Here is a 20,869-nt window from a genome sequence, read left to right on the forward strand (position 1 = left end):
TTTTTTTTTTTTTTTTTTTTTCTTTTTTTTTTAGACAGGGTCTCCTTCTGTTGCCCAGGCTGGAGTGCAGTAATACAATCACAGCTCACTACAGCCTTTAACTTCGGGGCTTAAGCAATTGTCCCACCTCAGCCTCTGAGTAGCTGAGATATAGGTGTGTGCTATAATGCCTGGCTAATTTTTTTTTCTTTTTCATAGAGACAGGGTGTCACTGTGTTGTCCAGCTGGTCTTGAACTCCTGGCCTCAAGTGACCCTCTTGCCTTGACCTCCCAAAGTGCTGGGATTACAGGCGTGAGTCCCTGTGCCTGACTGCAGCTCTTGTTAGGTCAATACATTTTCATTACTACTGAAATTACTCGTGAATCTTCTTCACTGTGTGATAGATATGTATATAACTTTTAAAATGTTTTGTTTTTGAATTTCTGGATTAAAACATCCTAAGTCTCAAGTATTCATCTGAAAAATCACAAATAGTATAATTTGCATGTGCTGAGAGCTAATTGGACATATTTTTTGGTGTCCATTGTTTCACCCTGCTCTGGAGTCATTTTAGTTTTTTTTCCATGAGTGAATTCGGTAGTCTGGTGACTTCTGTGTGTTTTTAAGATTAGCAGTGGCATTTTGATTGACCTCCAGAACTACTTTTACCGAAGTATTAAAATACTCTGGCTCTGCTGACTTAGGAATTATTTCTAAGCCCAGTCCTGGAGCTAAAGGGCTTGAGGGTGTAGTTAACTAATAGCCTGAATAAATACTACTGTATTCATCCCAAAACATGACTCCCTCTGCTCATATTGACCTTGATTTCCAGTGCACCAGTGGATAATCAAACAATTAGCAGAAAGCACCACCAATTATGAAAAGCCAAGCAGTAAAGCCTTTTCTATACAAATATAATCATCTGGGCTGGAGCTTTATTTTTGGCTTAATAAGACTGCCCTCCAAAAGATACTCATTTGCCATTTGATGTTTGTGTTCATATAATCAGAGTCTCCTCTGTTTTTTTTTTTTTTTTATCCTGTACTAATTGTTTTGTGGTGGCTGTGCACAGAGGTCACAGTTTACCACTGTATCCCGTGTATTTAGCACAGTGCTTGGCTCACAGAAGATGCTTCATCACCATTTGTCTAATGAATGATGAATGAAAATCTGCTAAAGGGGATGCTGATAGTACCTGTGGGCTGAAATGAGAATGGCAGGGGGTTTGTGGGTGGGAAAGGAAAAGAGAAGGAATTTGCTGCAGGGCAAGTTCAAACTGGGGAAGCCCAGTAGGACTTGGTAGGAAATGACATGTAGAGAGAATCTGTGCATTGAGCCAGTAATCTGGGCGCTTCCCTTCTTGTTTCTGCTTGGTCATTTTATGTGCTCTCTGACTCTGGGGAAAGGGATAAAGCTGGCCTGAGCTCCCTCACAGAGTGAAGTGAAGACTTAATAAGATAAAAAGTAGACATGCTATGCACATTTATAAAGCACTGAATAAATATAAGTTTTTGGAACTAATGGGATTAAATGTTGTTTTCAAAGTGTGGTGACTGTTTAAAGTTACTAATTTTGAAAATTAGAGTAAGCTGTTTTATTGAAAAGGGAAGTGATAATTGAGCTAGAAACAATGATGTTTAGCCAAGAGAGCATTCAATGACATAAGTAGGAGCTTTTGAGATACAGTCCTACACTGCCTACAACATTTCAGTCTATGGCAGACTGCATATATTAAGGTGGTACCATAAGATTATATTGGAGCTGAAAAAGTCCTGTTGGCTAGTAACATCATAGTCATCTTAATATCGTAGCATGATGCATTATTAATGTGTTTGTTGTGATGGCAGTATAAACAAACCTACTGTGCTGCCAGTCGTATAAAAGTGTAATGTGTACAATACATAATACTTGATAATGGTGTATTAGTACATAATACTTGACAGTGGTATATTAGTCCTTTTTCATACTTCTATAAAGAAATAACTGAGACAGGGTAGTTTATAAAGGAAAGAGGTTTAGTTGACTCACAGTTCCACATGGCTGGGGAGGCCTCAGGAGACTTACAATTATGGCAGAAGGTGAAGAAGAAGCAAGCACCTTCCTCACAAGGTGGCAGGAGAGAGATAGAGTGCAGGGGAAACTGCCATCAGATCTCATCAGAACTCTCTCACTGTCAGGAGAACAGCATGGGGGAAACTACTCCCATGATCCAATCATCTCCCATCAGGTCCCTCCCTTGATATATGGGAATTACAATTTGAGATGAGATTTGGTGGGGACACAGAGCCAAACCATACAAATGGTAATAAATGACTGTGTTACTGGTTTATGTAATTACAATACCATTTATTGTTGTTTTAAAGTGTACTCCTTACTTATAAAATATTTTAAAAAGGTAACTGTAAAACAGTCTTAGGCAAGTACTTCAAGTGGTATTCTAGAAAGCATTGTTATCATAGGAGATGACAGCTTCATGTGTGTTATTGCCCCTGAAGACTTTCCAGTGGGACAACATGTGGAGGTTGAAGACAGTGATATTGATGATCATGACCCTGTGTAGTCCTAGGCTAATGTGTGTGTTTTTGTGTTAGTTTTTAACAAAAACATTTAAAAAGTAAAAAAAAAAAAAAGAAAAAAGTTAATAGAATAAAAATATAAAAGAAAATATTTTTGTACAGCTATGCAATATGTTTATGTTTTAAGCTAAGTGTGCTTGCAAGAGTGAAAAAGTTAAAAATGAAAAAGTTTATAAGGTAAAAAAATTACAGTAAGCTAAAGTTATTATTGAAAAAAGAAATTTTAAAAATAAATTTAGTGTAGCCTAGGTGTACAGTATTTATAAAGTCTACAGCAGTGTACAGTAATATCCTAGACCTTTGCATTTACTCACCACTCACTCACTGACTTATGCAGAGTGACCTCAGTAATGCAAGCTCCATCATTCATGGTAAGTGTGTATCATTTTTTATAAATGGTATATATGTGGCATGTATCTTTTATACTGTACTTTTACTGTGCCTTTTCTATGTCTACATATGTTTAGATACACAAACACCACTGTGTTGCAGTTGCATATAGTATGCCGTATAGTAAGATGCTGTGCAGGTTTGAAGCCTAGGAGCAATAGACTGTACCATTTAGCCTACATGTGTAGTAAGCTACACCATCTAGGTTTACGCAAGTATACTCTATGATGTTTGCACAATGATGAAGCTGCCTAATAATGCATTTCTCAGAACATATCTTCATTGTTAGGTGATACATAATTGTATCTTAGTGGACGCCTGTTGACATTTTTTTTTTTTCATCCTCCTTTTCCTTTGAGTTGTTTTGAGTTGTATGTTGGCCCAAGATTCAGTGGGGGAGTTAAAAATGTAGATTCACCCTGGTAATTCTAGTTTTGTATCCCTGGACTGACTCCTGAAAATCGACATTTTTAAAGTTCTCCTGATGAATCTGTTGAGTAGCTAGATTTGGAATCCCTGATATCTAGTAAATATCCCATGGTCCCAGTGGTAAGCAAACATACAGCTGGCAGCCCTTTTGGAACTTCAATTTTTGTAAAATTCTTGTTAATCTTATAAAGCATGATCAGTTAATATTCTGGCTATCTAGCAAACACTAAACACTCTTCAGTGGAAACACCTGCTGTAAAGTCAAAATTCAGATGAGATGAAGGCTCTACTGAATTTATGCAAGAATGATTAATGGAAATAAGGGATGAGGAGGGGAGACTTTAGTGAGTATGATTAGTGTCAAAATTATATTACATTTCCTGCTCTTAGGAAACACAGATGCCAGTTAATTTTTTTTCTTTTGTTTGGTTAGCTTTTGTAGCTATAGGAAATAAAAAATTTTGGTATTAAAAATTATGATACTTTATTAACCAGGCATTGAGATAATGCAGGATAACCTAAAGATCCTGAGACAATAGAGAGGAACCTGGTGACAATCTAGTCTTAGGGTCTACCTCCTCCATTGGGCAGACAATCAGCACCAGCTGTGAGTGGGATGCATACACTGTTGGGTCTGATATTCCAAGACAAGCCTCCACCTAAGCTAGTTTACAAACCATTGTGTGTTTTGAAGCTTCGCCATCAACTCAGGATGCCCGTAAGCTTTCACTAAATAGACACTTTTCTAGGTAATAGGGTTGTGGGAAGGGACATGGGATCTGAAGTTAACTGTGTTAATAGTGGCCCTGTCACTTATTTTTGTGTAAACCTAAGTAAGTTTGCCTCTTTGAACCTCAGTATTTTTAATCTGTAAACTCGGATTAATATTATATACCTTCTAAGACTGTTGTGAGAATTAACTGAAAGGCATGTATATAAAAAACTTAATACAATGCTTTACCACAATAGGCTATGAAAATATGTTAACTGTTTTTATTAATAATCACTTCTTTTTACTCATCTTCTTTTTATTTTGAGACAGAGTCTTGCTCTGCTGCCCAGAGTGGAGTACAGTGGTATGATCTCGGTTCACTGCAACCTCCGCCCCCTGGGTTCAAGCAATTCTCCTGCCTCAGCCTCCTGAGTAGCTGGGTTTACAGGCGTGTGCCACCACACCCAGCTAATGTTTTATATTTTTGGTAGAGATGGGGTTTCATCATGTTGGCCAGGCTGGTCTCGAACACCTGACCTCGTGATCTGCATGCCTCAGCCTCCCAAAGTGCCGGGATTACAGGCATGAGGCATATTAATAATCAATTCTTAAATACCATGTTTTAAGAGACAGAGCCAGACTGTCCTGAAATATGTACCTGTACTAACCTACTGGGCCTCTGAAATTCTACCATTTAATTTATTTCTTAGTGTTATGGCATACCCTGTTGATACTCATTGTTAATAATTTAGGTAACAAGCTGTTGGTTTCTGGCATGGGTTAGAAGAACAGCTCAGAGGGAAAGCACTGAGGAGAGGAGGTCAGAGAAGGATGGTAGAGTGTTTGGTTTCACAGTGCAGAGTGTGGGGTGGCAGGGTGGGACAGGAGGCTGGGAAGTTGGGAGGCTTCTGCTTCAAGAGCTTTGAATGTCAGAACTGGGGTGGGGATGGGTTCATTCCCTTCATTGCCAAGTGGTTTATGGTGATTGAGTGCCACCTAGAAGTTAATGAATTGCAGAGTCTTGGAGTTGGCTGGGGCTGGATTTTCACAGAGGTTATTTGACTTCTCAGCCACTGTGCTTTTTTTTTTTTTTTTTTTTTTTTTTTTTTTTACTTTAAATGGGAATAATAGGGAATAATAATGGTGGTTGTAGTAGAACAGCATTATTGTTACTAGTGTTAGTACTGTTTACTCACATTTGTTGAATGCTTACACATAGTACCTTGAGTGCTGTCCACGTGTTGCCCTATTCAACCTGAGACAATTCATGAAATAGGTATTATTAACCCCATTTTACAGAGAAGAGCAAACTTCACAGAGCTTCAGGAACTTACTACGTGGGTGGGTAGGCAAGATAAAACAAGACTTGAATGTAAATGGTCCAATTCCCGGAGCCACACCTTTGTTCCCTGTCTTAAAGACATATATATATTGTGTGTGTGTGTGTGATTTTACATGTGTAAATACACACGTTCATGTTAAGGCTGAAACTACATAGCATATATTGAGAGCTCTGCAAATTGCATTGGTTTTCTGTGGAGGCCGTTATGTAAATGGGTTCAGACAGCATGGGAGTGACTACATAGTCTGGCATGGTGGAGCAGCCGTGAGTCAGGAAGTCTCTGCAGCAGCAGCAGAGCCAGGGAATTGGGCAGGAGTGAGTGGGCCATCTGACTTGAAGACCCTGTGTTTCCTTTGGGATCCCTATTTCTGTGTACTTACAGGAGAATGCTGAAAACATGATTAGAACTGAGATGTCATCACAACAAGAGTATCTGTGGAAACTTTTTTTCCCCCTCAAAGACATTTTAATTAGATTCGCATCATGAAAACAATTAGGCAAGATTTGCCATACCTAACCAGTCAATAATTCAAGGACAGGATCTCATTAAGAGGTTTTGCTTTCCTGGAAACTGCCGTTTTGAGGATTCAGCACTGGTGGCTGTGTGCTCTGGGGATTAATTCCTGATCCATATTTCCCCTGAACTTTTTTATTTTCTCAAATCCAGAAGAAAACAAATTTTTAAATGACTGTATAAGCTGCCCTTCATTTTCACAAAGGTGTTCTGGGATTTCAGTTGTGCTTTCTTTGTCACAGTTCCATTGGGTTCTGTTTTGAATTACACCCACTAAGTGGACAAAGCAAGAGATGGGACTCAGATACAGGTGCTGCTTGAGTGGGTCAGCCTCACTCTCAGATTTTGTAGGTGACTTATCCCACAGCCAGGTAAAGGTTGTCTTCTGTTGACCTGAGCCGGTGGAACTCCTGAGACATCTGGTTCATTTTCCCTGACACAGGTATTGAGATGTACCATACATTTCTTCCCTTCCTTTGCTTCTTCACTTTCTCTTCCCTACACTCCTTCCATCTCTTCATTCTTTCCTTTCTAAATGCATTATGGATTTCCTACCATAGGCTAGTCTTTGCAATTGGAATTGAGGATGCAATGAAGAAAAAATAGATACAACCATTTAGAAAAACATTTGACCTGATCTATTAAAGTTGAAACTGTGCATGTGCTATGGCCCAGGTAATTGACTGCTGGATACTCCAGAGATACTTGTGCACATATATATCTGGATACATTATAAGCATTTTCATAATAGCACTGTTGATAATAGCCATAAGCTGGGTCCATTCTAAGTATCTTCTGTAGAGTGGATAAATAATTTGGAGTGTTTTCAATCAGTAGAACACTATGTAGCAATGAAAATGAACAAACAACAACTACATGCAACATTGTGGATGAGTCTTATACACATAAGACTGAGCACATGGCCATTATTCACCCTGCCTTAATAGGCAGTGACATAATCTGTGTGTGCTTAGGAAGTTGGCTTTTGTCAATATGGAGTATAGAGAATTCATGCTGGAGACAGGACCCCATTGGGAGGCACTTTGCAATGGTCCTGGAGAGAGATAATTCCATGTCAAGCCCAGGCAGTAGCAGTAGCAAGGATGAGAGTAACATGGATTGTTGAGGGATGTTACAAGTGAAATAAGCACAATTGGGTGACTTATTGGATGTTTGGATTGATTATAGAGAGGGGACCATCTAACATGTTGCTAAGATTTCTAATCTCATGGACTAGAGAGACAGTTGTCATTCACTGAGAGCAGAGGAAGACTAGGATTTTGAGGTGACAGCTAATGAATCCTCATGACATTAAGCTATGTGACCTTGGGTAAGTTATTTAACATCTCTTTGTCATAGTTTCTTCATGTATAAAAGAGAGAAAATAATTTTCAAAGCATAGCAACCTCAGAAGATAATACAATGTCTGATATAGAATGGACACTGTTACAATACTGGGTTTTGAGGAGTAGGTATGACCCTGAATTTGTAATACCATAAATGTGATGGAGAGTCCTCCCTGTAGGCTTCTCAGAGATGAAAAACAGGTGAAGGAAAACTTGAATCATCCTTTTATGTCTTGCATATGATGAAACACTATGTACTTAAAGTACAGGGTGAGGAGAAAGTCTTAGGACACGGCTACAAAGAAATGAGATTACATAACGTGGGAAAAGGAAAGCCAAGAGGTGATTTAACAAGACTTTGAATGAAGAGGAGGCCAGAAGTTAGCGGGTACCATTGCTGAAAATGGTTTAAAAGGCACAGAGTCATTTATAAAATGCCTTATTTATTTATATAAAAGTGATACTCAGGGTCTTTTTCCTCAATAGACTTTTTTTGGCGATTGCCAAAGGAATACGTATTTTTTTAAATAGAAAATTTATAAACCACTAAAAAGAAGAACAAAGCACGTAAATAACATATATAGTTCTAATGCCCTAATGTTAGCATTTTAGCTCTGTTCACTTACTCATCTGTCCGTCTGTCCATCTGTCCATCCATCCATCCATCCATCCATCTTTTTTTTAAATGAAGCTGAAATTAAACCATATGTTGTTGTGTAAACTGCTGTGTTTTGCACAGAACTTAAATGGAGATGAATTCTAGTGTGAGGGATTTAGGTTAGCTATTTGTAGTAAGAAGAGTGTCTGATATGCTTTATCAATGAGTTACTGAGGGAAAGTGCAATATTTTCTTCTCTGGCAGTCTTAAAATATAATAGGATAAACTCTCATCTCATTGATAGCAAGGACATGACCCTGTTTTACTGCCCTGTTATTCTCTGATATGTGGACAAAACCCGAGAGTGCTTTTCTGAGGACTTACTTCTCCCAAAAGTGGCAGAAAGCAATATTGGTTAGAATATGATGTAAGAGACTTTTATTAATCTCTCACCTACATTTGCCTTCAGAACTGGGGACTGAAGAGTTCATCTCTCCCAGGAGTGTGAGACTGCTCAACTTTTCATTCCTCAATATTAAAATCACTGTAAAATTCTATTCTAACTAATCTAGAATAAAGATGGAAATGATTAGTGTCACCAGGATACAGTTTTACATGAGCAAATCATTTTAAATAGGCTTAAATCTAAGAGGTGAAAACTGCTTAGATGGAAGGTATTTCTGTCAGATTGGATGGGATAACTCCTGTGTGTGTGTGTGTGTGTGTGTGTGTGTGTGTGTGTGTAAGAGAAGGGGAGGAAAGGGAGGGGAGAGGGAGAGAGGAATTCTGAAGGCTTCCTTTTATTGTGTGCATGATCTAAATTGATCTAAATGTAGAGGCTACTGCTATTAGTGAGGTCTAATTAAGAGGTTTTAATAACCATTTTGACCAAAATGACAGTTTGCTGGATCCAGCATTTTCTCAGATATTTGTTTGTTTGTTTCAGTGCATGTGCTCACATATGCATGCATATAAACACATGCCAACTATACATACAGGAGACGTGGCTCTCATTTCCTTTCCACAGAGATGTAAGGTTGGGAAGATGTTTTCTGTGTTGAATATTTTTGATTACAAAGAAATTGAATTAATTCATTTAACAAATGCTCATTAAACTCATTCAGTGTAAGCACTGTGGTGAAAATGGGGGATAGGAAATTGTCTAAAAGCATCAAGGAATGGCAATGAGTGTTTTAGTCAGTGGTGCAGGTGTGACTATTAATCTATACCTGATACTTAGTGTCCTCAGAAGAGACACCCCCTTTACCTTCAGGGTAAAGCCTAAACTTCTCAGCCTGAGGCCATTTGCAATCTTGTCTTCAATTATCCTTTCAGTCTCATATCCTAACATCTCCCACACCCACCTTATGCTCCAGTCATTCCTGTGGGAAGAATTTATCAAGCCCCATACCATGTACTGGGCAGTTTTAGATAACTTGTGACTCCTCAGACATCTCTTTTCCTTCATGCCTCCTTACCTGGGTCCTTGTGGTTTTCCTCTGATGGAATGCTTCACCTCCAAGTGCTGACACTCTCCCACTTGTCTATTTGTCTTTTCCACTAGCCAGTGAGATCCTGGAGGAGAGAGACCATCTCCTTCTCTGTGGGCCTCTAGCAGTCAGTATGGCACTTAGCATATAGTAGCCATGCAGTCAGTGTGTTGAACAAATGAATGAATGAGGCAAAGTTAAATGTAATCCAAATCTCTAGTGGTGATGAGCTCCCTTAGCTTTTGTTTATTTAGGAAAGTCTTAATTTCTCTTTCTCTTTCATTTTTGAAGGATAGTTTTGCTGGATATAGTATTTTTGTCTTGTAGGTTTTTCTTTTTTTTAAATTTCAGTATTTTTAATATGGCATTCCATTCACTTCTGAACTGCAAAGTTTCTGCCAAGGAATGTACTGAAAATCTTATAGGAGCTTAATATGATGAGTTGTTTTTCTCTTACTGCTTTCAAGATTCTCCCTTTTCTGTGACTTTTTACATTTGATTATAATGTGTCTTGGTGTGAGTCTTTATATATATATATATAAATATAAATTTAAGTTCTAGAGTACAGGTGCACAGTGTGCAGGTTTGATACATAGGTATACATGTGCCATGTTGGTTTGCTGCACCCATCAACTCATCATTTACATTAGGTATTTCTCCTAATGCTATCCCTCCCCCAGGCCACCACCCCATGACAGGCCCTGGTGTGTGATGTTCCCCACCCTGTGTCCAAGTGATCTCATTGTTCAGTTCCCATCTATGAGTGAGAACATGCGGTATTTGGTTCTCTGTCCTTGTGATGGTTTGTTGAGAATGATGGTTTCCAGATTCATCCATGTCCCTGCAAAGGACATGAATGCATGCTTTTTTTATGGCTGCATAGTATTCGATAGTGTATATGTGCCACATTTTCTTAATCCAGTCTATCATTGACGGACATTTGGGTTGGTTCCAAGTCGTTGCTTTTGTGAATAGTGCCGCAATAAACTTACATGTGCATGTGTCTTTATAGTAGCATGATTTATAATCCTTTGGGCATATACCCAGTAAATGGGATTGCTAGGTCAAATGGTAATTCTAGTTCTAGATCCTTGAGGAATCGCCACACTGTCTGCCACAATGGTTGAACTAATTTGCACAGGTGTGAGTCTTCTTGAATTTATCCTAGTTGAAGTTCATTGAGCTTTTTCAATTTGTATGCCAATTTCCTCCCTCAAATTTAGGGAATTTTCAGCCACGATTTCTTCAAATAGGCACTCTGTTTCTTTCTCACTCTCTTCTCATTCTGAAATTCCCATAATGTGGATAATGATCTGTTTGATGCTGTCTTGTAAGTCCCTTAGGCTCTCTTGACTTTTCTTTATTCTTTTTATTTAATTTTTGGTCCATGACTCAATAATTTCAAATAACTTATCTTTAAGTTTACTGATTCTTTCTTCTGCTTGATCATGTTTGCTATTGAATAAGCCCCTCTAGTGAATTGTTTTTTAGTTCCATTATTCTTCAACTCTGGAATTTCTGCTTGGTTCTCATTTTTCTCATAGTTTCTCTTTGTTGATAGTCTCATTTTGTTCTTGCATTTTATTTTTTCTTGATTCCTTTAATTATCTATTTTAGTTGATGGAGAATTTTAAGATGCTTATTTCAAGTTCTGTGTGAGGTAATTCATAGATCTCTGTTTCTTTAGGGTTGGTTTCTAGAGATTTATTTTGTTTCTTTGATTGGGCCATATTTACTTGTTTCTTTGCATGCTTTGTGATCTTTTGTTGAGGTTTGGGTATATAAAAAAACAGCCACCTCTCCCAGTCTTATGGACTGGCTTCAAATAGGAAAGACCTTCACTGATCAAGCTAGCTTGAGATTCTGGGGGCCTCTCAAACCTTTTTGGGGGATGCAGCTTCTCTGGGCTTGTGGGTAATTTCCCAGTCAGAGAGGACTGCCCCTGTTCTCAAGAGCCAATAATCTTTTGTTACCCTTGGTGTCTGTCTGACGTACTGAAGGCTCTCTAGTGTAACAAGCCACCATGCTTGCTTTTGAAAGTATATTGCCATTTCCTTTAGCACTCTGAGTCATGCCCCTCTTAAAGACAGAATGTTGGATGCACAGTTAGCACTTTTCTATCCCTTCTGAGGGAGAAGCCAGAAGCTGGGAGTTTTTTCTTGATTGCCTTACACTATGCTGGGTGGGAGGGAGCTATCATAGGTAAAAGCAACAGAATTTCTTATCTGCTTGGATGTGGCTCTTCTTGGCTTTGCACTCACCTGGGGTGCTGCTAATTCTTGAGGAAGTTCTCATAAAGGCAATTGGTTTGTACATTGTTCTTAAGTCATTATCTCTGGGGGTAATGAGGGCTTGGGACTTCCTATTCAGCCTTCTTACTTCTATCACTCTTAAGTGTAATCTAGATCCCTGTTTTATGACATGAAGACAATTAATATTGATATAATTGTGGTAATTAGAATTGGTAGAGACGGTGACATATCTCTTCTGTCTCACCCCCTTCTCCAATCGAGGATTGAAAAAGTCATTTCAGGTTTCTGGTTTTCTAATCTTGTCTCTATCTGACTCTATCTAGTAATAGTAGCTAACATGTAATAAATACTTATGTGTCAGGAACTCTTCATATTCCTGTGATGTGTGATAACTCATTTACTTGCCACAGTAGTTGTAAAAGAAAGATACTGTGGTCGTTCCCATTTTACACGTGAGGAAATCAAGTTATAGAGAGTCGAAATAATTTACCTAAGGTCATATCATTGATAATTACCTCAGACTCAATTTTAAAAAGAGATTTTGCAGCATGAAATGAATATTCTTTAATTTGAATAAGACTGTTGTTAATATTATATAAACTACAAATTACTTTTAACAAAATCTTCTTATAACAGGCAGTTATTGAATTATTATGGATATTATTTTGTATTGATTATAAGTGGTAATTATGCAGCTAGAAATGTCTGTCGTTTACATATCCAAGCATAGAATGACATCGAAGATGTGTTTTTTGTTTTTTGTTTTTTTGCAGGACAGAGTTCATTCAAAGAGGCAGGATTTCAATCACAGGAGCTGGATTTCTCAACTGCATTTTAGAAACTTTTGCCAGCACATTCTTAAGACAGGGAGCCCAGAAGGTAACTTTATTTCTGCTTTGAACCAACATTAATTTTAAAAAACAATAGGAGTTCCAATAGGGTTATTGAATAAGACTCATGAACAGACATAATGAGAAAAACATATAGTTAATAAACAAATATATGCAAAAATAATTACCCTCAAAATTATTACATAAATTCAAATCAGAGTAAAACTAAAGTGCCATTTATGGCTCATTAAATTAAAAATATGCCAATGAAGAGTATGTGAAGATTTGGAGCATACTTATAATCTAATTAAAAGAAATAATCAGAATGAATAATAATGTATAGTATGATGACAACTATTTAATAAAGGTAATGATAGTTAATATTTATTGGGCACTTACTACGTACTACTGACTGCTAAAAGAATTTGTGTTTATTAACTCATTTAATCCTCACAAACCTTTGCAGAAGCTATTACTGTTGTCCTAATATTATGGTTGAGGAAAATACAGAGACCCCAATTGTCCATTCTTGTAGTTTTTAAACTCTATTCTCAAGGGAGCTTAGGCTTCCATGAAAGTGATTCAGAAGTTATGTTGGAGTTCTAAGGTCCTGTGTGCTCTATTTTAAGTAGAGCTGTTCCATTTTAATCTGTCCTCTATGGTATTCCATATGACATTTATATCTCCTAGTTTCTTGCCTTAATAGCATTATTTTTAAAACTTCATGTCAAAACCCATTGCTTATGCATCTTTATGTGCTTATTGCTGTGCTCAGTATAGAGCAGTTTCTCCAAAGTGTTTTATTATTGTTATTAATTGCAATGATAATTATACTTACTCAGGACTTTTGTATAAGTTACCTCATTTTATTATGTAGAATAGAATTAACCGCTGGTATAAAGAACCATTGTTATGACTCTCAGAGACCTCCTGGTAATGGACCCTTGTTTTCATTTTTGCATGTCTAGGTTCAAGGATGAACCTGTACTAAGAGGTGTTCATTTGGGAGGCTGAGGGCGGTGAATTCAGTACTGTTCTGTACACCATAGACATACTGTCGTGATTGATGATGTGTTCTTGCTCCAGTTTGAGGTGGTTCCTGGCGTATATTCAGACTGGTCCAGCCTCTTTAAACCTGAACTTGAAGGGAGTAGTTGAACTTCCAGAAGATGTTATGTCACCTTCACTCACTCAGACATTGTTGCACATTTTCCTGCTATATTGCAATTTATGCATTTGTAAAAACTCCCATGTTCTGCAGCACTGCACTCTAAAAATAGTGGAACTGATGAGAAAAGTAATTTCATTGCCACGTTTCTTACTGAGTTGACTTCTTGTGCATCCTTTAAACTCTATATGATAATAATAGTAATAATAAATTGACATTTTTATAATACAGATATATTAACTAGAAGAATGGGATTTTTTTTGAGGGGGAGGGATAACATTTAGCTGAAGTAGGATTCAAAGTTCATGTTCCCTATCATCAAATTGATTGCAAATGTTCATTTATAAAAACCATTCTTGTAGGCCGTATAAAAACAGGTGGTGGGCTGGATTTAGCTTGTAGGGTATAGCTAACCCCTACTTCAGATAAATATTATTTCATTAACTGAAGTGGGTCTGTATTTGATGCATCAATTAATCTGATGAACCTAATAATGACTTTTAATTGCACAGTAGTTATGTACATTCTGATCCTCTGAGACACATACAGTGAAATTTTTTCCCCCATTTTATTAATGAGAAATGACTTAAAAGATAAGCATACCTGATATGTGGTAACTGCTTTCCCTGCTTCCTTCCTCTTACAAATATATATTGAGCACCTGCTTTGCACTAGGCACTGCGCTAAGTGTGGGCTAAATGTGTTTCTTCAAGGTCACAGAACTAGCAAAGCATGGAGTCTGGACTCAAATACCCATCTTTTGTCAAGAAGAGTTCCCTCTTGCCACTTTACTTATAATGCAGCCCTTAGATGAATGAGGTGAAATCCTTGCCTACCTAATCGCAAACTTCACTTATACTTTTGTTCATTAGATGAATTTGTGTTGTGGTCTTACTCCCTTTGGATTTATTAGGTCTATTTGGTTGCAAGTAACAGAAACCACTTCAGGCTAGCTCATTCTAAGTGTACAAGGGTGGTGAGGTTGGCAGGCTTCAGAAAGGTCTTCACTGGGAACTGAACACTGCCAGGAACCCAAGTGGTATTCCTTCTTCAGCTCTTGTCTGTAAGACTATGTGTCTGTTTTATTCCACTCTTTTTGTGTGGTCTGGTTTTCTCTGCTCCCCAGGCTATATAATGGGACATGGGCCTCCACTGTCAAGCATACATATTATATATTAATAGAATTCTTGCTAATAATAAAATAGGTTATTTCTTTTCTTTATTAATTCTTTGGGAGGGACTCTCATTGGCCTCCCATAGCTCAGGCACCACCAGGAAGATGGAAGTCAGGTTGTCCAGTTATGGCTCATCCTCTGCCATGACCACATGGACCAGGGTTAGGAGCCACTTCTCAGGGGAAGGGGTTGTGGGGCGGATATATACTCCCCAAAATTTCTAGCATGATCCCACATTTGATTCTATGTTCCTTGATGGCAGAGAGGTGGTTTTATTTTATTCACCTTAATTCTTATTCCCTCCTCCCAACTTGTAGTACCTTGAACAGAATTCCATCCATTCGTGTGGGAATGAGTAGAAAGGAAATGCCCAGGCAGGTTCACAGTTGGTTTCTGATGGATATTATCTGGAAATAATTAGGTGACTTCAACTTCTTAAAGTGATTCCTTTTTATTCTCATTTATTATGCTCAGAAGTAAGAATATATTTTTCCTGCTAGCTTTTGCCTTTTCTGACTTACTTTTTCTTTTTGAAGAGGCCACGTTTAATTAGCTTTTTGATTTTAGGAGCCATTTATGCTTAAGTGTCTTTTTGCTTTTATCCAAGTGGTCATGTTTTCCAGTGTCAGCCTGACTTTCTGATAAACCTTCACAGCTGAGCCTGCATAAATGGTTTCTGTGGAAGTCACCGTAAGAGTGTTTTAGGTGACTTTATTTTCACTTGAGGACTTATCCCTGAGTCTGTTGAGTAGTGGTAATGATGGGATCTGATATCTATTTTTTCCAGAAAAATCAAAACTAGGTACTCACAAACTTTATATTTTTATGTTTGTAAATTAAAAGCTGGCTTTAGCTATGGATCCCCAGGCTGAGGTCATATGTATTCTATGCCTCTGGGGACTGGCTCAGTTGCTTTTTTCTCCCTTCACCACTCTTAAAGGGAGGTAACTTGGAATTTGGGAGCCTTTGTGTCACAAATAGTGACTTTTCACACACCAGTGAGACCCCTCCTTCCTCCTGGAGTGGAAATCTGTGGGCAGGAGAACTGGGATTTCCCTTTGGCGGTCGAGTTGACAGATGTATCCTTGAAACAGAAGTGGTTCTGAACTTAACAGCCCTCTGGACTCGCTCTCCTCACCTTTGTGACCCAGCACAAATCACTCTGGCCCTCCCTATTCTCAGCTTAATTGTCTGCAAAATGGGGATTTTAATGTGTTCCCACAGATACATGTGAAAACTAAGTTTGATAGCTTTCTGTAAGTTGGTAAACACAGGACAAATATACAAAATATGTTTCAGTTTTCAAGAATTAAAACTCACTGCCACATACTTCTTCAACATATTTTCTTTTTATGGTTATATATTTTTTATCCCCCTCAAATTCATGTAAGCACATATAGTCTAGACAACTAGATTTTAGGTTTAACTCCACCAGCACTTTTTGAGTATCACCTATGTGCCAGGCATTGGGTAGAATGCTGGAGACACAAGTAAGAATTAAGACGTAATTCATAAGATAGAGATTGTGCCTTAAGCAGCTTTACTTCTGGGACATCTAGCTCAGGGCAGAAAGCAGGACAGACAATGAATAAACATCTGCTGATGCAGAAAATTTATCGAGTCTTGCTTGGTGTTCAGTGCCAGCACTGTGATCACTGCTGAGAAGCATATTAAAATAACAGCTAGTGCTTACAAGAGCTTAGTAGATGCCAAGCACTGTCCTTGGCATGCATTACCTTATCTGATTTTCTGGACAATATAACGAGATAGGAATTGTTATTTTCATTTTATGCGTAGGGAAACTGAGGTCCCAAATGGCAAAGCAGTTTTCTCAAGGTCACAGGATTAGTAAGTGGTGAACTTGGGATTTCAACCCAAGCCTGTCTGACCCCAGAGTGGTCTTGATCTCTGCAGCATAGAGCTGCATCCATGATCAATGCACTTAAGCTACCTGCATGGGGCAAGCTGTGTGTTCTTGATATAACCAGAGTGAGGTGATGTGATGCACAGTAACGACGGAGGAATGCAAGCATAGGGGAGCTCAGTTACAAGAGAGGAACTTGGAATGGGCCAGAGGAACGGGGCCATGCTACTTGAAACGGCCTTTGAGGGGCAAGTGAATGTCTTCCCTTCTGTTCAGAGGCCCCAGCATCTGTCGTCCACACTACAGCTGGCCTGAACGCCATAGTGCCATGCAGGTTGATAGTATGTTAGCTGACGTTTCTCCCGTTTTTATTGTAATGACATATCCTCTTTTCTGCTTTTCTATGTACTGCAGATTTATGAAAATATTTTTGTATTAAAAAATAATATTAAAAGTTTGTTTTTTATTGTGGCAAAATATACATAGCAAAAAATTTACTATTTTAACAATTTTTAAGTGTACAATTCAGTGGCATTAAGTACGTTCACATGTACTTAATGTGATGGTGATGCAGCCGTCACCATCATCTGTCTCCAGAACTTTATTCCTCTTCCCAAACAGGAGCTCCTTAGCCGTTAAACAATCACTTTCCATCCCATTCACCTCCTAGTCCCTGACAACCACCATTCTACTTTTTGTCTCTATGAACTTGGTGAGTTTAGTTATGTCATATAAGTGGACTCATACAGTATTCATCTTTTTGTGACTGGCGTTATTTTACTTAGTGTATGTTTTCAACGTTCATCTGTATTGTAGCATGTGTCAGAATTACCTTTCTTTTTAAGGCTAATATTTCATTGTTTGTATATATCACATTTTGTTTGTCTAGTCATCTGATATGGTTTGGCTGTGTTCCCACCCAAATCTTACCCTGAATTGTAATAATCCCCACGTGTCAAGGGCGGGGGCCAGGTGGAGATAATTGAATCATAGGGGCTGTTTCCCCCATACTGTTCTCATGGTAGTGAATAAGTCTCATGAGATCTGATGGTTTTATAAACGGAGTTCCCCTTCACAAGCTCTCTTGCCCACCGCCATGTAAGACATGACTTGCTCCTTATTCACCTTCTGCCATGATTGTGAGGCCTCCCTAGCCATGTGGAACTGTGAGTCAATTAAACCTCTTTATAAATTACCCAGTATCAGGTATGTTTTTATTAGCAGTGTGAAAACAGACATCATCCATTGGTGGATTCTTGGGTTGCTTCTGCCTTTTGGCTGTTGTGAATACTACTACTATAAACATGGGTGTATAAATATCTGTTTGAGTCCCTGCTTTCAATTCTTTTGGGTATATATATATATATATATATATATACAGACCCAGAAGTGAAATTGCTGGATTAATTATATGTTTAATATTTTGAGGACCCATTTAAAGGTTTTTAAAATTTTTAAGTTAATTTTTTGTTTTTAATTGACAAATTATAGTTGTATGTATTTATAGGATACAATGTGGCATTTTGAGATACACACACACACACACACACACACACACACACTGTGGAATGATTAATTCAAGCTTACTAAAATATCCATCACCTCACATATTTAACATTTTTTGTGGTGAGATCATTTGGAGTTTACTCTTAGCAAGTTTGAAATTTACAATATATGCTTACTAACTGTAGTCAACATGCTATACAATAGATCTCAAAAACTTATTCCTCCTGTCTAACTGAAATTTTATGCCTTTTGGCCAACATCTCCTCATTCTCTCTCACCTCCCCCAGCCTCTGATAACCACCATTCTACTCTCTACTTCTATGAGTTTAACTTTTTTAGATTTTACATATGAGGTATTTGTCCTTCTGTGCCTTATTTCACTTAACATAATATTCTCCAGGTTAATCCATGTTGTCACAAATGACAGAACTTGCTTCTTTGTAAGGCTGACTAGTACTCCACTGTGTACATATGCCACATTTTCTTTGTCCATTCATCCATTGCTGAACACTTAGATTGATTCCATATCTTGGCTATTGTGACTAATGCTGCAGTGAACATGAGATGCAGCTGTCTCTTTGACATACTGATTCCAAATTCTTTGGATAAATACCCAGAAGTGGGATTGCTGGATCATGTGGTAGTTCTATTTTGTGTTTTTTGAGGAACTTTCATATAGTTTTCCATAATGGGTAATTTACATTTCCACCAACAGTGTACAAGGGCATCCTTTTCTCCAATTCTTGCCAACACTTTTTATCTTTCATCTTTTTTATATCAGCCATTGTAACAAGTATGAGGTGATATCTGATTTTGGTTTTAATTTACATTTCTCTAATGATTGGCGCTGTTGAGCATTCTTTTTTTCATATACCTGTTGGCCATCTGTATGTTTTCTTGTGGGAAATAACTATCTGGTTCTTTGCCCATTTTTTAATTGGATTATTTGTTTCCTTGCTATTGAGTTGTTTGAATCCCTTGTATATTTTAGATATTAACCCCTTATCAGATGTATGATTTGTAGATATTTTCTTCCAATTTTCAGGTTGTCTCTTCACTCCATTAATTGTTTCCTTTGCTGTGCATAAGCTATTTAGTTTGATGCAATCTTATTTGTCTGTTTTTGCTTTTGTTCCCTGTGCTTCTGGGGTCAAATCCAAAAAATCGTTGCCTAGACCAATGTCATTGATTTTTTCCTTTATGTTTCCTTCTAGTAATTATACAGTTTCAGTTCTTATGTTTAAGTCTTTAGTTCATTTTGAGTTGATTTTTGTATATGGTGTAAGATACAGGTCCAATTTTATTATTCTATGTGGATATTCAGTTTTCCCAGCACCATTTATTGAAGAGACTGTTTCTTTCCCATTGTGTGTTCTTGGCATCTTCCGTGAAAATCAATTGACTGTAAATGCTCTGGTTCATTTCTGGGCTCTCTAATCTGTTCCATTATTCAATGTGTCTGTTTTTATGCCAGTATTGTGCTGTTTTGATTACTATAGGTTTGTAATGTATTTTGAAATGAGGTAGTGTGATGCTTCCAGCTTTGTTCTTTTTACTCAAGATTACCTTGGTTATTTGAGGTCTTTTGTGGTTCCATGTGAATTTTAGAATTGTTTATTCTATTTTTTGTGGAAAATGTTGTTGGAATATTGATAGAGATTGCATTGAACCTGTAGATTGCTTTGGGTATTATGGATAAGTTAACAATATTAATTATTTCAAGCTGTGATCATGGGGTATCTTTCCATTTATTTGTGCCTTCAGTTTTGTTCATGTTTTATGCTTTTCAGTGTAGAGATCTTTTACCACCTTGGTTCAATTTATTCCTAAGTATTTCTTTGGTAACTACTATACATGAGATTGATTTTTAAATTTTTTTCAGAGAGTCTTTGTTAGTGTATAGAAATGATACTGATTTTTGTATGTTGATTTTTGTATCCTGCAACTTAACTGAATTCATTTATCAGTTCCATTTTTGGTGGAGTCTCTAGGGAGACATATATATATATATATGATCATGTTGTCAGCAAACAGAGATGGTTTTACTTCCGCCTTTCTACGTGGATGCCTTTTATTTCTTTCTCTTGCCTAATTGCTCTGGCAAAACTCCCAGTATTATATTGAATAGAAGTGGCGAGAGTAGACCACTTCTTTTGAGATAGTTGTCTATCTGTGTGCATGACAGCAATGGGGTATACCGTGTCTGTGAATTTTTCTCAATTCTCTACAGAAGAATGAATATATGCTGTCAGCCAGTGAGCACTGGTGGGTGTGCCATACAGTGTGTTCCTCAATCTGAGAGGCATTCACTCATCTCTTGACCATGCCATAGTCTCTCTCAGCCTTGATTTCATGTGCTGATGGACAATTTTGACCCGTGGTGGCCAATAGAAGATAGTATATTGGAAGTGCCAAAAACATGCTGAAGACAAGTATTTGCTTATCTTAAGTCATGCTAAGATATGTAGTTAGCTTTTAATATGCCTTGAGATAAGTAAGTACATTCAGAAAGCAGATCAAAAAGATAAAGTTCTGAAGGAAAATAGTGGTTGGTAGAAATCTGGGACACATGAAAGGCTTCATATACATTTCTACAGCTTTGGGAGATGGCCCAACCACTGTGTGAAGCAGAGCTGGAAGACAACCAGGCCAGAGTCAAGTCATGATCTCAGACCTCAGGAAACCAAAGAGAAGGAA

General features: G+C 37.7%; 1 protein-coding gene across 2 annotated transcripts in view; it reads left to right on the top strand.

Annotated features, from left to right (window-relative positions):
* PRELID2 (PRELI domain containing 2) overlaps positions 1-20,869 on the top strand; it is a 76,818-nt gene that overhangs the window by 27,472 nt on the left and 28,477 nt on the right. For both annotated transcript variants that reach the window (XM_023227084.1, XM_023227085.2), the window contains one exon: positions 12,403-12,508. In XM_023227084.1, coding sequence (XP_023082852.1) covers positions 12,403-12,508 — 106 coding nt within the window. The remainder of the gene's footprint in view (positions 1-12,402; positions 12,509-20,869) is intronic.

The sequence above is a fragment of the Piliocolobus tephrosceles genome, chromosome 4 (assembly GCF_002776525.5).
Source record: "Piliocolobus tephrosceles isolate RC106 chromosome 4, ASM277652v3, whole genome shotgun sequence".
NCBI lineage: Eukaryota > Metazoa > Chordata > Mammalia > Primates > Cercopithecidae > Piliocolobus > Piliocolobus tephrosceles.